Here is a 16,857-nt window from a genome sequence, read left to right on the forward strand (position 1 = left end):
TTCTCACAGCTGCCGAGCGGGAGGAGGTACAGAAGCATAAAGTCCAGAACCAGCCGGTTCAGAGACAGCTTCTTCCCCCGGGCCATCAGGCTGCTGAACAGCCATTAGGCCAAACTCGTTGTTTACCTACCTAATTGCCGGCTAGGTTCAGATATTTAGTATGGTATGAATAATGGGGACGGAAGTGACCCTCTTCCTGTAAATCTACCACACTCTAATGACGGCTGGTTGAAGCAGAGAGTTGTGAAACTCTGTCTGAGCTGAATAATCTGCATTAAGATACAGAAAATCATGAAGTCTCTCCTTTTTCTTATGCTTAGTGTTCATCTGGCACCAGCAGGTGAGTTCAGTTTAGTTATATAAACAGTAGATTATACATTAGACATTTATGTCAAACGTTTCCATCAAACGTTTATGGTGACTCTTTATCTGCTCATAAGAATACAATAACTAGTGATTTTATGTATGTAAATGTTTAAAGGGGGTTGCGGCTGACCCTGACCCCGATGCTAACTGACCACAGCAGAGTTAATAGAAGTGTTGATTAAAAACCTGAGGCTCAAACATTTTGTGTGTATTGTAATTTGTAATTTGCAAACCATATTTTGTCTTTGCTAATGCAAATGTGGTGTTTTTTACCCTCTTAATTTCATATTTTCAAACCTCTCTTTTTTCATGAATATATACTACAAAGTACAGTACAAAGTAAACAGACTTTGAATATAAATATATGTATGTGAATTTGAAGTGGGCTTTGACTGTAACTCTTTTACTGCTGGGTTATTCTCATGAAACATGACATAATGGGACCAAACCTAAAAAAAAAGTTTTTTTTTTTTTTTTTTTAATTATTAAAAATTAGAAAGTAATGTTTTCCTTTTTGATAAACAAACAATGTGTAAATAAATACTGTGTAACTAAAGTTTTTTTTACTCAAATCTTTCTTTAAAATCATTTATTACAATTGATTTATTTTACAAAATACAGCATAAAAAATAACATTTTGTTGTTTTGATTCACATATTTTTCTAAGGAAAGCATTGAGGTTAAGAGATTCTTCTGCCTAAAGTAAAACTTTTTTTCTCAAAGTGAAATAATGATAAATATGTGTTAAAAAAAAAATAGAAAAAACAAACGGTTTAACTTATTTATATGTAGGTTATACATTTTCACTGTTTTTTATCCTGACAGCTACACACTCTCTGCAGTACTTCTACACTGCTGTAACTCCAGGAATAAACTTCCCAGAGTTCTCTGTGGTGGGTCAGGTGGATGGAGAGCAGACTGTGTACTATGGCAGTGACATCAGGAAGATGATCCCCAAGACAGAGTGGATGAGGAACAATGAGGATGAAGATTACTGGAAGAGTGAGACCCAGATTAGTGAACGGCATGGACAGAACTTCAGAGCCAATGTGGACATTCTAATGAAGCGCTTCAACCAGAGTGAAGGTGAGCGTGAACACACTCAGAGCTTTAGACACAGCACATGTGCAATACATGAAATGATAATGCTCATTTTAACATACAGTTAAATACATGGAAAATAAGAATGATTAATAAAGCAAAATGCAGTCGCCTCAGAGCAACACACCTATTTTCCTCACTTTACAATGTGTTGATACATAACTATCACCAATAAAAGAGTTAATAATGAAGGGAATAAACCAGTAAAATGCTTTTACTTGGTCAACATCTCTCTTGGTGAGCATTTTAAAATTATTTTTCCAGCATAGTTCTGTGTGTGGATAACACTACACACTCCCCCTTATCACTTTCATTTTCATCACTTTTTCAGAACTGATCACATTGATCACCTACACATCACACCTACAGGAGCTTTTATGAATCCCATTCTAAATTCATAGGCATTAATATTGAGTTGGTCCCCCTTTGCAGCTCTAACAGCTTCCACTCTTCTGGGAAGCATTCTACAAGATTTGGAGAGTGTCTGTGGGAATTTTTTCCATCCTATGCCATGTTTAAAGTCACTGAGCTCATCAGTACGACCCTCTACTGCCACTGTTTGTCTATCGAGACTGCAAGGCTACGTGCTCCAATAAAATGTCAACCCTTACTGTTCATGCACTGTACTACCAAAGAGTAGTCTTCTACCAAAAAGATGATTTCAAAAGGCAAATCATTGCTTCATGTTATTTGATCTGTTTGCCTTCCTGTCTGCCATGTTCTAATCCAGAAATGACCACTGTCTGAGATGGTCAGGCTGCAGTCCTCACATGGTTTTCTTTCCTGGATTGTGCATCAATATGAATGAAGTGTTTGTGTCTCTGCAGGTTTTCACACATTGCAGTGGATGTACGGCTGTGAACTGCATGAGGATGCAACCAAGAGAGGATACATGCAGTTCGGTTATGATGGGGAAGACTTCATCAGTCTGGATCTGAACACTGAAACCTGGACTGCAGCTAATCAGAAAGCTGTTATTACCAAGATAAAGTGGGACAGAGAACGCTGGGCTGCTCAGTTGAAGAACTACCTGGAGAACACCTGCACTGAGTGGTTACAGAAGTATGTGGGTTACGGCAGATCCACTCTGGAGAGGAAAGGTACAGTGCTCTTACCTTCATACACTGAATGCCACTGGTGACAGTGTGACTGGAAGCCATTAAACGCTGCTATTGAAGCTTCTGCATTAACGGATGTGGAAGTGTGAGAATGGTCTATTAAAAGTCTCAGTGGAAACAGTGTAAGTATTTTTACACTGAGCTGCTGATTACTCACATGGTCTCCCAGTGTGTTCCTCACACTGCAGCCCTGTTAATAATGGTGTGGTAACAGCACCAGCCTGGTAGAGTAAACATGTTGCACATCAGCATTTTCTGTCATTTCAGTAAAAAAAAAAAAGTTTCCATTCAACCTTTTGTCAGAATATTACAATGCAACATGTCTCTCTCCAGTCCCTCCTGAGGTGTCTCTGTTCCAGAAGGACTCTTTTTCTCCAGTGGTGTGTCATGCTACAGGTTTCTTCCCCAAAGCAGTGATGATCTCCTGGCAGAAGAATGGAGAGGATCTGTATGAGGACGTAGAGCTCAGAGAGACGCTACTCAACCAGGATGGAACCTTCCAGAAGAGGAGCGTTCTGACTGTCTCACCTGTGGAACTGAACAGGAATCAGTACAGCTGCATCATTCAGCACAGCGGCCTGGAGAAGGAGATGGTGCTACAGATATCTGATCGCAGAGACCTGTCAGGTGGGAGAATCTGATTCTGAGAGATAAAAATCTTTAAAAATCTGAATTTACAGAATGATTTGATTGGTGAAGTAGAAACAGGACACTGACACAGATGTGACACTCTTTCAGGTGGAAGCTCAGATGTGAGCATACTTGGAATCATCATCATTGTATTCGCGGCTGTTCTTCTGGTCTTTGCACTGTGGATGATGATGAAAGAGTGTGGTAAGGAAACCAGAGCAGATATCAGTCTGTATGGAGTGACATACTGAGAGTGTAAACATACAGTACTGTGAAAAAGTGTAGGATTTTTACTGCTTTTACAAAAATGTCAAATGAAATTGTTTCACCTCTTCAACCAAAATGTAATATAAGACAAAGACAACATAAGTAAACACAAAATACAGGTTTTACATGACCATTTCATTCTCGGCTGTGGCATCACTGGGGTTCCACCTGGGGAGAAATTTATTTGAACTTTGACAAGCAATGAAATGAAATGTGGTACAAGGGTCTATGTAGTCACTTCAGTATAAGCAGGTTGTGAGTTTGGACCCCAATGGTGTCTCAGCTGTCCATATATGGAAGCCCAAGAGGAGAAAATGCCTGGTGAAACTGTGAGATGGAAAGAGTTCCAGCTGTTGGAGACACTGTGTAAAAAAGCTAATTCTGTATTATTTACTTAACTGAGAAATTAAAGTTTTGACTCAACTAAGAAGTTGGGATAACTCAAGAGAAGTTATGTAATCAGTCGCCTTATCATTAAGTCCATATTTTGACATTAGATTCATGTACGAAAATTGCATTGGTAAGCAATACTCCTGGGCGATATCTACAAATAATTAGCATGATATTTTCTAGTTAAAAAAAGTGATTATTGATTATATTGCCCCCATGACAACAAGGTTTGCTGCAGCCTTGACCTACTTTCTATTCTATTTTGTGTACATGCTTTTTAAAAATGAACTGTTTTAATGAACATTTTTAACAAAACCACATATCAATTAATATAATGTTGATTAACCCAACATCTTTTAAAAACTGCTTCACCTGCCATTATAATAAACTTTACTGTAAACAGGTGGGTTATTGAGCTCCTTCTGGGGTAGGTTCATGGTAATTTGTGTGCTAATGGCGCTCTCTGCTGGAGAAACTTTAGACTGCAAGCGGTTTCCAAAGCCTCCTGCTTTACATACAAAAAACAAGGCATTGTCTTTCATTACAGTAGTGTTTTCATAATTCATGTAAACACTGGCAGACTTAAGCTGTATAGATGATGTGGTAAATTTTACGCACAGTAGAGACAGTGGGGAATTTATTATACTGCTGCTTTTTTAATAATAACTCAATGTTTGATCATTACAGAAGTGAATTCAACTTAATTTACTAAACTCTGTAATAATAATATGAGTTTAAGTGATTAAACATCATCATCATCATCATCATCGTTAACCGCTTAGTCCAGATAGGGTCGCGGGAGCAGTTGGGAGAGCAGAGAATCCCAGGTGACCCTGTCCCCCGCAACTTCCTCCAGCTCATTCCCGGGGACCCCAAGCCGCTCCCAGGCCAACTTGGAGATATAATCCCTCCAGCGGGTCCTAGGACGACCCCGGGGTCTTATTCCGGTAGGCCGTGCCTGGTACACCCCCACCGGGAGGCGTCCCGGGGGCATCCGGATCAGATGCCCGAACCACCTCAGCTGGCTCCTCTCAATGCTGAGGAGTAGCGGCTCTACTCCGAGCTCCTCCGGGATGGCCGAGCTCCTCACCCTATCAAATAGAGTGTAGCCCGCCACCCTGCGAAGAAAGCTCATTTCTGCCGCTTGTATTCGCGATCTCATTCTTTCGGTCATTACCCACAGCTCATGACCATAGGTGAGGGTCGGGATGTAGACCGATCGGTCACTCTTCACCACTACAGTCCGGTACAGCGACCGCATTACTGCTGCCGCTTGTCCCAGCCTGCGGTCGATCTCACGATCCTTCTTCCCATCACTCGTGAACAAGACCCCGAGATACTTAAACTCCTCCACCTGGGGCAAGTCCTTTCCCCCTACCTGGAGTGGGCATACCATCCTTTTCCGGGCTAAGACCATGGACTCAGACTTGGAGGTGCTGATCCGCATACCAACCGCTTCACACTCAGCTGCAATGGAGGCATCCATGTGATCCAGCCAAAAGAACAACATCATCTGCAAATAGCAGAGACGCCACCCTCCGGCCTCCACACATAATGCCCTCCTGACCCCGGCTACGCCTTGACACCCTGTCCATGAATATCACAAACAGGAGTGGAGACAGGGCACAACCCTGGCGGAGTCCAACGCTAACACTGAAAGAGTCCGACTTAATGCCGAGTATACGAACACAGCTCTCACTCCGGGCGTACAGAGATTGAATGGCCCGGAGTAGTAACCCCGGCACCCCATACTCCCGGAGGACCTCCCACAAGATATCTCGGGGAACACGGTCGTAAGCCTTCTCCAAATCCACAAAACACATGTAGACTGGGTTGGCAAACTCCCATGCCCCCTCAACAATCCGTGAGAGGGTGAAAAGCTGGTCCATTGTTCCACGGCCAGGACGGAATCTGCATTGTTCCTCCTCAATCTGAGGTTCAACTATCGGCCGAAGTCTCCTTTCCAGCACCTTGGCATAGACTTTCCCAGGGAGGCTGAGCAGTGTGATACCCCGATAGTTGGCACACACCCTCCGGTCCCCTTTCTTGAAAATAGGGACCACCACCCCGGTCTGCCAGTCCAAGGGTACTGTTCCCGAGGTCCATGCACTATTGCAGAGGCGTGTCAGCCACGACAGCCCCACAATATCCAGAGCCTTAAGCATCTCTGGACGAATCTCATCCACCCCCGGTGCCTTGCCACTGAAGAGCTTGCCAACTACCTCAGTGACCTCCACCAAGGAAATGGAGCTTGACACGCCAGAGGCCTCTGGCCCTGACTCCCGTGAGGGAGGCATGTCACCCGGATTAAGGAGTTCCTCAAAGTGCTCTTTCCACCGACCGACAATATCCTCATTTGAAGTCAGAGTTTCTCCACCCCTGCTGAATACAGCCTGGGCGCAATCACCCCGACCACTCCTGAGTCGCCGGACAGTTGTCCAGAACCTCCTCGAGGCCGACCGAAAGTCTTTTTCCATGGCCTCACCAAACTCCTCCCACGCCCTGGATTTTGCTTCTGCCACTGTTGCAGCTGCCACCTTTTTTGCATGTCGGTACCTATCTGCTGAATCGGGAGTCCTTCGGGCCATCCAGTCCCTAAAGGCCTCTTTCTTCAGCTTGACGGCCTCCCTCACCACCGGTGTCCACCAGGGGGTTCTTGGGTTACCGCCATGACAGGCACCGACAAGCTTTTGGCCACAGCTGCGCCTGGCAGCTTCCACAATGGCGGTTTTGAACAGGGTCCATTCAGACTCTATGTCCCCTACCTCCTCCGGGACATGAGAAAAGCTCTCCCGGAGGTGGGAGTTAAAATCATTCCGAACAGGGGCCTCCGACAGTCGTTCCCAGCACACCCTCACTATTCGCTTGGGCCTACCAGGTCTAACCCTCAGTCTTCCCTGCCATCTGATCCAACTCACCACCAGATGGTGATCAGTTGACAGCTCAGCACCTCTCTTCACCCGAGTGTCCAGAACATATGGTCCTGCAATCTCCCACTGCCTGTACGGCACTGCACCACTCCCCCATGCTGGACCTTGCGGGTGGTGGGCCCACATGGTCCCCCCACGTTGCCTCTTCGGGCTGAGCCCGGCCGGGTTACGTGGGCTGCCCGGCCACCAGGCGCTCGCCGAGGGACGCTACCCCCAGGCCTGGCTCCAGGGGTAGGTCCCGGTGACCCTCTCCCGGGCAGGGTACACGATGTTTTGCGTCCGTTTTTCATGGAGGTTTTTGGATCGAGTTAGTCTGGGTCTTCACTCCAGACCTGTTCGCCCTGGGAGACCCTACCAGGAGCATGTTGCTCCCGACGACTTAGCTCTGAAGATCCCTAGACCACACAAGCCCTTCCGCCACGACAAGGCCCCGATCCAGGAAGAGTGATTAAACAGTAGAATTGAATATTATTTTATGTATATAAATAATCACTGACAGTCTATTTTGATTACATTGATTAGTGTCAGCATGAATTTTATAATCCTACTGTTGTTTTTACATTTGTCTTTACAGAAAAGAGGCAGAGAAGAGGACAATAAAGATGAAGGTTCAGTTCTTTTTAATGCTTTTGCTTGTTTTCCAGCATGTTTTTCATGAGAAAACAATCTTTAAGTGTGAAATTGTGTTATTGTATTATAAATACTTTAAATAATGTCTGTGAATAAAGTCATGAATGATTTCTTCCACTGATTATTCATGATATCAATACTGCATTGGGTTTACTGTATTTTGAAATGATGCTGTTTTGATGTTTAGTACTTATGTTGAGTCTGTGACAGATGACTAAGTGGTATGTACTAAAATGATCCATTATAAGTTCCTATGAATTTAATATGTCAAACATTCTATCTGCCTGGACCTCAAATCACATCACAGTTCAGTGGACAGTGGTTCTATTATTTTTACTGCCCTTATAGCTGTGGTCATCCACAATCTGGCTGATGAAGGGAATGTTCTTCACATCACAACCTTTTGCCTCCATCCACTGTTATTTAGGCAGTTCCTCCATTCTAATATTTTATCATAGCTGTGTTTTATATTAATCTATAGTGTGTGTGTTCTGACACCAAACCACTCTGAATGACTCTGTTTACATCTCAACTGTTTAATTATGCTGAAACCCAGAAATCTCAGTGTAATAACTCATTGGATTCAGTACTGAGGTCTCCAGGAGATGGCGCTCTGGGATAAATGGGTTAGTGTGGTTAAGCTCGTCTGCTCTTTCAAAGAAAACAGGCATTAAAAATAGGGCTTCATTTTTGGCCTCAACATTGTTTTACTTGCTGTTAACAAATGACTGGAAGCTGATTATTTTGGACTTCTGTGGACTCAAGAACAACAGAACCTCAAAAAGATCATTGTTTATTATTCTGTGGTTGCTGTTATGCCAGATTAGAAACTGTAGGACTGAGCTAGATTTGTCTTTGAGAAAAATGAATGGGATTTTCAAAAATGTAAAGCATTTTTAAAAGCAAAGAATCAATAGGAAATACACCAGCAACATACATGAAGCATCAGCATCGGAACGTATATTAAACATGAAGGTAGCATATGAGAGTAATATATATCCTCTGTGTAAGATTAAATGTTTACTATCATGTATAATTAAATATGTGTGGTACACATGTTTATATATGTTGATATATGTGTCCCATATTTGAAAGTGGCCAACTTCAAATAAGTTGGCATATACAGTATGTCACATACGTGACTAATATAAATTTAATGTAAGGGAAATCCATATTTGCTAATATACACTATATGGACAAAAGTATTGGGACACCTACACATCACACCTACAGGAGCTTTTATGACATCCTGTTCTAAATCCATAGGCATTAATATGGAGTTGGTCCCCCTTTGGATCTATAACAGCTTCCACTCTTCTGAGAAGCTTTCTACAGATGTTGGAGAGTGTCTGTGGGAATTTTTGTCCATTCATCCGGAAGAGCATTTGTGAGGACACTGATGTTGGTCGAGAGGGCCTGGCTCACAATCTCTGTTTTTGTTCATCCCAAAGGTGTTAGATGGGGTTAAGGTCAGGACTCTGTGAGGGCCAGTCAAGTTCTTCCACACCAAACTCACCCAGTCAGGCCTTTATGGAGCTGCTTTGTACACTGACGCTCAGTCATGCTGGAACAGAAAAGGTTCTTCCTCAAACTGTTCCCACAAAGATGGAAGTATAGAATTATCCAAAATGTCTTGGTGCTGAAGCATTAAGATTTCCCTTCACTGGAACTAAGGGTTCTAGACCAACCCCTGAAAAACAACCCCATATCATCATCCCTCCTCCACCAAACTTTAAAATCCAGACTCGTCCATCAGACTGACAGATAGAGAAGCTGATTCGTCACTCCACAGAATACGTTTCCACTGCTCCAGAGTCCAGTGGTGGCGTGATTTACACCACTCCATCTGACGCTTGGCATTGTGCACTTTGATCTTAGGCTTGTGTGCAGCTGCTCAGCTTGTGTGCAGCTGTTGTTGCTCCTAGACACTTTCATTTCACATTAATAGCACTTACAGTTGTCAGGGGCAGATCTAGCAGAACAGAAACTTCACAAGCTAACTTGTTGCAGAGGTGGCGTTCTATAACGGTGTCATGTTTAAAGGCACTGAGCTCATCAGTACGACCCTCTACTGCCAGTGTTTGTCTATCGAGACTGCGAGGCTACATACTTTTCATCCATCTGTTAACAATGGGTGTGGCTGAAACACCTGAAATAATAGGAGGGGTGTCCCAATACTTTATACTTCAATAAAGTATATCTCAGATAGTAGAAACCCAAATACTGCCATATATCAGCTGCTACTGCTTTTAGTGATGCTAATGTACAGTTATATAGTTGATGTTTCTAGAAATCAGTCAGAAATGAGTCAGAAAGCACATAATGAAGTCTATTAGAGACACTGAACACCTGCAGAGGCTTTGAGGGAAGCGTGTGATGATGTAGACGTTCAGTTAGCCGTGACTTTGTCTTTTATTGTAATGAGGCCGTGAGGAGAAAACGAGGTTAAACCTGCAGCTCTTTGCTCAGTTTTTAACCACAAATCCCCTTACAGGGACTTTCAGTGGTCACGATTCTCATGACAGCACTGTACTCATAAAACAAATATAGGCTCTCAGATTTTGAGACGCTGTTGTTAAATATCATATTTCATATTTTTGTGTTTCATCTTTGGAATAATTTACCCCATCAGGAGTTTTAAAAACCCATACATGAATCTGAAAATCAGTTTGAAATCAAGCAGGTAAGAAGACAAGATAAGCCATGCTGCATTTATTACCAATCTGATTCACTTTTACTGCAGTCAGAAGTTGATTATCAGATTAGTAACCTTTATAGATCTAAATTTAAAAGCTGAATTCCACTGATTTTTCTACATAATTCAGTATGTGAGCTGTAATCAGAGTGATTCAGAGTGGTTTGGTGTGAAATGGTTCAGATTTCTTTACAGTGGTGGTGATAGGAACCAGGGGTCGCCATGACTACAACACTTTATTTACTATCCAAAACCACCAGTGAACCTAGATGTGTCTTCTGAGTATTATGTGGAATATTGATGATTGGAAAATAGTGGTATCTTTGGGGACTATTTTGCCTCACAACATGTAATTTTCTGATAATAAATGACAGAAATGGCTTCATTCTATTTCTTTTTGTGTTTTGAGTCTGGTGGGTGTATATAATCTAATCTGTATCTAATCTGTGTCTAATCAATCTAATCTGTATTTTAGTATGTAAATGCTTTGATCAGCCTACTTACTTACTTACACAACAAACTTACTGAATCAGCTGACAGATACTGACAAATCAGCTGCCTTCATAATTATATTATTTATTATACAATTTTACTGTCATTTTTACAGTAGCACCAGCAAACTGACATAACATTTCAATTTGAATACTTTTACTAACAATGTCTCTTTAAACTATGCTTAAAATTGCTGTATTACTGCGGTGATGAATGTAAAAATGACAACTAACAAAGAAATAAAAATAAAACTCACTAGACGTTCTCTATTTTTTTTCTTAAAGTTTGTTTACTGTTATATGTAATAGTAAAATGAAATGGAAAGTAAAATGAAATGGAAAGTAAAACCTTCTCATACAATGACATGAGGTTAAAACACCATCTTCAGTTGTACATATGTATGTTTTGGCCTTGTTCCTGTTTCCCTCACAGTCTTGTCTGTGGTTTGAGGTTGCAAACTGGGCAAAGAGCTGCAGATTTAACCACATTTTCTCATTTCCTCATTATATGCTGTGCAACTGTGAGACTGTTTGTACAAGGAAATTCCCCAATTTTTCAACATTTCTATAATTAAATGGTTAAGATGTAAACAGAGTCATTCAGAGTGGTTTGATGTGAAACGCTCTGTTCTAGAGAAACTTACAGAGTCAGAATTGTTCACAGTGGTGGTGATAGGAACCAGACGTCCACCTCTAAAAGCTCCCTCACAGAACACTTTGTTTTTCACATTAATCACTATTTTACCATCATCAGCGTTCCATATTAAACTCAGAAGACGTGTAGGTTCACTGGTTCTCTGAATTATGTATATTGAAAGCAGGAATTCCTTTTAAAAGCCCAATGTTAATTAAACATGTAAAACCGTTTATTGGACCCAGTTACACTGGAAGTGTTAATGATTCAGAGTGAGATGCTACAACATGGTGTATTTGAGCACTAGACTGTTAGGATCATTATGAGTTTGTCTGGAGACTGTAGGCCGGTCTCTGGACAAGAGTTTACAGGAAGACTAATCCAGTTACCAGTTCAGATATTTAGTACTGTATGAATAAGGGGGACGGAAGTGACCCTCTTCCTGTAAATCTCCCGCACTCTAACAACCGGCTGGTTAAAGCAGAGAGCTGTGAAACTCTGTCTGAGCTGATTAATCTGCATTAAGATACAGTGAATCATGGAGTCACTCCTTTTTCTAGCACTCAGTGTTCATCTGGCATCAGCAGGTGAGTTCAGTTCAGTTATGTAAACAATTCCTAATCGAATGCATAATTATTAAAATAATAAATAATAAATAATGTAGTCCTCTAGAGATTGGCTGGGTGAGGGGTGAGACCACAAGACTGGGATTATAAAAAAATAAATAAATTGTTTACTTAAGTTGGGACATTTTGTAAAATGTGATAAAATCAAGAATCTGTGATTTGTTACTTCTCTTTATTTAACTGACAAAAAGGCAAAGTAAAGATTTCCAATATTTTCACAGACCAACTTAACTGCATTTTCTAATAATAATTTTATAAAAAATAGAATTTATTGCCTGCAATACACTGAAAAATGTTGGGATCTAAATATGAAATATGAAAAAGTATTAAAATATAACATTGTGTTGTTTTGGTTCACATCTTTACAGTTTAAAAGGAAACCATTAAAGTTAAACAGTTCAAATGTATATAAACTCTTTTTTTCTCAAAGTAAAGCGATGATAAATGATAAAATATCTAGAAAAAAATAACAATTCACTTTTAAATTAATTCAATTTAATTAGTTTAATTTATAAATTGTTCATACATTGTTTTTTCATCCTCACAGGCTCCCACTCTCTGCAGTACATCTACACTGCAGTGACTCCAGGAATAAACTTCCCAGAGTTCTCTGTGGTGGGTCTGGTGGATGGAGAGCAGATTGGGTACTACGACAGTAACATCAGGAAGATGATCCCCAAGACAGGGTGGATGGAGAAGGTTAATGCTGATGATCCAGATTACTGGAACAGAGAGACCCAGATTAGTCAGAGTCATCAGGAGACCTTCAAAGTTAACGTGGCTACGGCAATGCAGCGCTTCAACCAGACTGCAGGTGAACACACTCAGAGCTGTCAGCACTGAAACAGCACATACGCAATACAAATAAAAGGATAATATTTTAACATACAGTTTATACGTGGAAAATACTAATGATTATTGCACGATGTTGCCTCAGGGCAACACACCCATTGTCCTCACTTTTCAATGAATTAATGCATATTTCTTGCCAATAAAAGGATTAAAAATAAAGTTGTAAAATGCTTTTACTTAGTCAACATATTTCTTGGTGGGCATTTTAACCTTATTTTTCCAGCATATTTCATTGTGTGGATGACACTGGACAATTCCCCACAGAAAAGCATAAAAACTTGCATGATTTTTCATCCATCAAAAGATGTTATTCACATCCGTTGGGTGTAACATTCCTGATTGAACACCAATATCATATGAATTGCTTTTGTGTTATGAGAAATTGCATGAATATGTATGAACAGTGGAATAGATGTAACCACTACCAAGTGATGTAGCCAACTAAGAGAATGTTAAAGTTTGTTTTTATTTTTATGAAGAGTTAATTTTTTAATTAATGTTTTTTTTTCCCAAAGGCTTATATTACAGTTTACTATCTGTGCAACAACAAATAGAAAACAACAAAAACATGGTTTTGCTCTGACAGGGCAGTGGTGGCTAGAGCCCTGTGATGTAGTTAGAGCCCTGTGCAATTGATCACAGGGTTGTGGGTTCTGGGTAGAGATACACTTAGTTGTCACTGTTGGGTCCTCGAGCAAAACACTCAACCCCCCAAAATATGAAAGTAAAATCCAAGTGCCAGCCTTACTCTTCATGCACTGTACTGTCACTGTTAATCTGTATACAGTTGTTCTATGTGTTGTTAAGTAAAGGAAATTTACCCCCTGTTTGAGATGGTCAGACTGCAGTCCTCACATAGTTTTATTTCCTGGATTGTGCATTAATATGAATGAAGTGTTTGTGTCTCTGCAGGAGTTCACACAGTGCAGTGGATGTACGGCTGTGAACTGCATGATGATGGAACCAAGAGAGGATACATGCAGTACAGTTATGATGGAGAAGACTTCATCAGTCTGGATCTGAACACTCTCACCTGGACTGCAGCCAATCAGAAAGCTGTTATTACCAAACAGAGGTGGGACAGAGAAGCCTGGGCTGCTCAGGTGAAGAACTATCTGGAGAACATCTGCGCTGAGTGGTTACAGAAGTATGTGCATTACGGCAGATCCACTCTGGAGAGGAAAGGTAATGTGCACTCACTGAAAACCTGCTGCCCATTTGTTAATTATTATTAATATTATTAATTAACATAATTTCCACATTTAACATAATTGACAATCAACAGATTTAACATAATTGACAATCAGATATGAGTACATTAAAGTTAGCAAACCCAATATAACTTAATTAATTAATGCTACAGTAAAATCACTTAAGTTTTAGTACATGAATAATGATGTTGCCTCAGGGCAACACACCCATTGTCCTCACTTTAACAATAGTAATGTGGCTCTGAACTGCTACAGTGTTCTGAAATAATAATTTTATAATGTGTAATAGGGTTATTATCCCCTATTATCCCCTATCATTACTTTAAAATGCTGCATATGAATCACTTAACTATACCTTTTAACTCACTTAGCCTTAACTGATACCTTTTTTAGCAAATGGCTTATTTATGTGTCCTTCAGAGCTGTGCAAAAGTGAGAGCACCCCTTATTAATTAAATATCCAATCAACATGGCCAAATACAAAGTTATTGTTTTTTCAGGAGATGTTTCTGGTGAGATTAGATCTATAAGATAATGGTGTCTCTAGTGGGTGCTGGGTATCCTTAGTGGGAGCAAGGACATTGCTACATTGTTGCTATGGTATTTCTGATGGTTGCTGTAGCATTACTAGGCAGTTGCTAGGCTGTTGTAAGTTGGTTGATAACGGTGTTCCAGGTTGTTTGCAAGATACTGCAGACTAGTTGCAATAGTATCTCTGATGGCTGTTAGGTAGTTGTTAGATGTTTGCTATGGTGTCTCCAGTGGTTGCTAGGTTGTTTCTAGGGGGTTGTTATTGTGTTCCAGGTGGTTGCTAGGGTGAATCTAGGCAGTTGCTGTATTAGTCCCGGTGTCTTAAGCTTGGACACGCAGCCTCAGTGTAATCAGTGTTATATTTTTACACTGACCTGCTGACGTGTTCCTGCTGCAGTAGCTCTGTTCTCCATGGTGTGATAACAGCACCAGCCTAAACATCCTGTGCATCAGCAATTTCAGTGTCCTTTCAGTAAAATGTCAAAGTTTCCATTCAGCCTTTTGTCAGAATTTTACAATACAACTCAATGTCTCTCTCTCCAGTCCCTCCTGAGGCGTCTCTGTTCCAGAGGGATTCTTCTTCTCCAGTGGTGTGTCATGCTACAGGTTTCTTCCCCAAAGCAGTGATGATCTCCTGGCAGAAGAATGGAGAGGATCTGCATGAGGAGGTGGAGCTCAGAGAGACGCTACTCAACCAGGATGGAACCTTCCAGAAGAGGAGCATTCTGACTGTCTCACCTGAGGAGCTGAACAAACACAACTACACCTGCATCATTAAGCACAGCAGTCTGGAGAAGGAGATGGTGCTGCAGGTATCTGCTCCCAAGGTCCTTCATGGTAAGAGAAATCCAATGCTGAAGGGGAAAATTTGTTCAGAAATACATTTTTTTTCCAGAAGTATTTGATTTGTGAAGTATTAACAGGACACTGACATAAATTTAACACTCTGTGCTTCAGGTGGAAGAGAGGAAAGCTCAGATGAAAGTTTGTTTAGCTCAGATGGAAGATTATTTGGAAAAATCTTCACTGTAGTTGCGCCCGTTCTTCTCCTCTTTTCCCTGTGAATGATGGTGAAAGATTGAGGTAAGGAAACGTGCGAATCTTCAGCTGCACAGAGCAGATATCAGTCTTTATGAAGAGACACACTGAGATGGTGCTATATTACACACCTAGTGGACGCTGTTTGACGCTTCATTGAGAGACTTTAACCACGTTCAGCCGCACATCCAGCTCATTTACAGTTCATTGGCATCAAACATGACAAAACAACATGACAAAACAGCTAGACAGCACATATTATCAGCATCAAGCTCATTAATCTGAAGTTCAACAACACAAAACCAGTTGAACTCCATCACAACCAGCCTGTTCACAAACACAGTCAGTACAGCGTTCAACAAACTAATCTCCAAAGGTTAACAGACATAATACAGTCTAATGTACCGGCTGATTTCTTAATGTTACATAAAATTTTGCCCTCAGTTTGCTAACAGTCAACCTTCTCATCCTCATTGTAGATACACAATGCAACTTTAATTTCAACTACAAAGCCTGTAGCCCAGACTGAGCAGCTGCTGGAACCAGGCTAAAGCATACTGCCTTACCTACCAACGTAACTAGATGTAGTTTACAGTTTACAAGCATAATCTGTTAATGACCCTCATAAACTCTCACATTTTATCATAGCTGTGTTTTATATTAATCTATAGTGTGTGTGCTGACCTGAACATCTCAGTGAAAGTCACTTGTTTACACTTGTTTACATGTGAAATGTTAGTGTTATAAGGTCTGTGTAGCACCCCATAGGACATCCTGCTGGTCTGGATGTACACAGAAGTTACTAGAGTGCCAGTAGCTCCCCCTTGTGAACAGTCTTGTTACACATGAATGAGTGAGTGAGTTATAAGCCGGGTCAGTGAGGTGCTTTCTTATCTAAAAAGGTCCTGGTAATGAAGGTCATCTTCTCTGCAGTGGATTATGAGTCTACAGGTCAGTTTAGAGCTGATACTGTATGAATGGCAGTAAATCCTTCACCCCTGAATGACTGTTGTTTTTGTGTTTGTCTTTACAGAAATGAACTACAGAGCAGGACAACAGGAGCAAGAGGATCAACTCAATTTTAGATGATTTTAATGATTCAGTCATTTTTTCTTTACAGCATTCAGTATTAAAATCAATCAAATATCTCATACATCATCAAAGCCTTTACATATTCACACTCAAATATCTTAAAGTTTTCAACTGTATAATCTGCTTTTTACTGATATCCATTACCATTTAGTTCAGAATTCTGTTTTTAGGTTTAATTTTGTTCTGTTAGGTTGGTAACAGCATCTGTACTGCTTTCTGATTGGTCACAATTCAGTTCCTGTGCTGATGCTGGAT

General features: G+C 40.9%; 2 protein-coding genes across 2 annotated transcripts; both read left to right on the plus strand.

The window, feature by feature from the left end:
- The first annotated feature begins 227 nt into the window (after window positions 1-227).
- LOC118827398 (H-2 class I histocompatibility antigen, Q9 alpha chain-like) lies at window positions 228-3,377 on the plus strand. The gene is made up of 4 exons (XM_036598744.1): window positions 228-340; window positions 1,192-1,452; window positions 2,295-2,567; window positions 2,919-3,377. The coding sequence occupies exons 1-4, from the start codon at window positions 292-294 to the stop codon at window positions 3,224-3,226; spliced, it is 891 nt and encodes a 296-aa protein (XP_036454637.1). The 5' UTR covers window positions 228-291; the 3' UTR covers window positions 3,227-3,377.
- Window positions 3,378-11,660: 8,283 nt separating this feature from the next.
- Window positions 11,661-15,536, plus strand: LOC118827691 (H-2 class I histocompatibility antigen, Q9 alpha chain-like). Its single transcript, XM_036599131.1, has 5 exons — window positions 11,661-11,839; window positions 12,426-12,692; window positions 13,643-13,915; window positions 15,016-15,309; window positions 15,430-15,536. The coding sequence occupies exons 1-5, from the start codon at window positions 11,791-11,793 to the stop codon at window positions 15,534-15,536; spliced, it is 990 nt and encodes a 329-aa protein (XP_036455024.1). The 5' UTR covers window positions 11,661-11,790.
- Window positions 15,537-16,857: the final 1,321 nt, after the last annotated feature.

This window comes from Colossoma macropomum, unplaced genomic scaffold, assembly GCF_904425465.1.
Source record: "Colossoma macropomum unplaced genomic scaffold, Colossoma_macropomum, whole genome shotgun sequence".
NCBI lineage: Eukaryota > Metazoa > Chordata > Actinopteri > Characiformes > Serrasalmidae > Colossoma > Colossoma macropomum.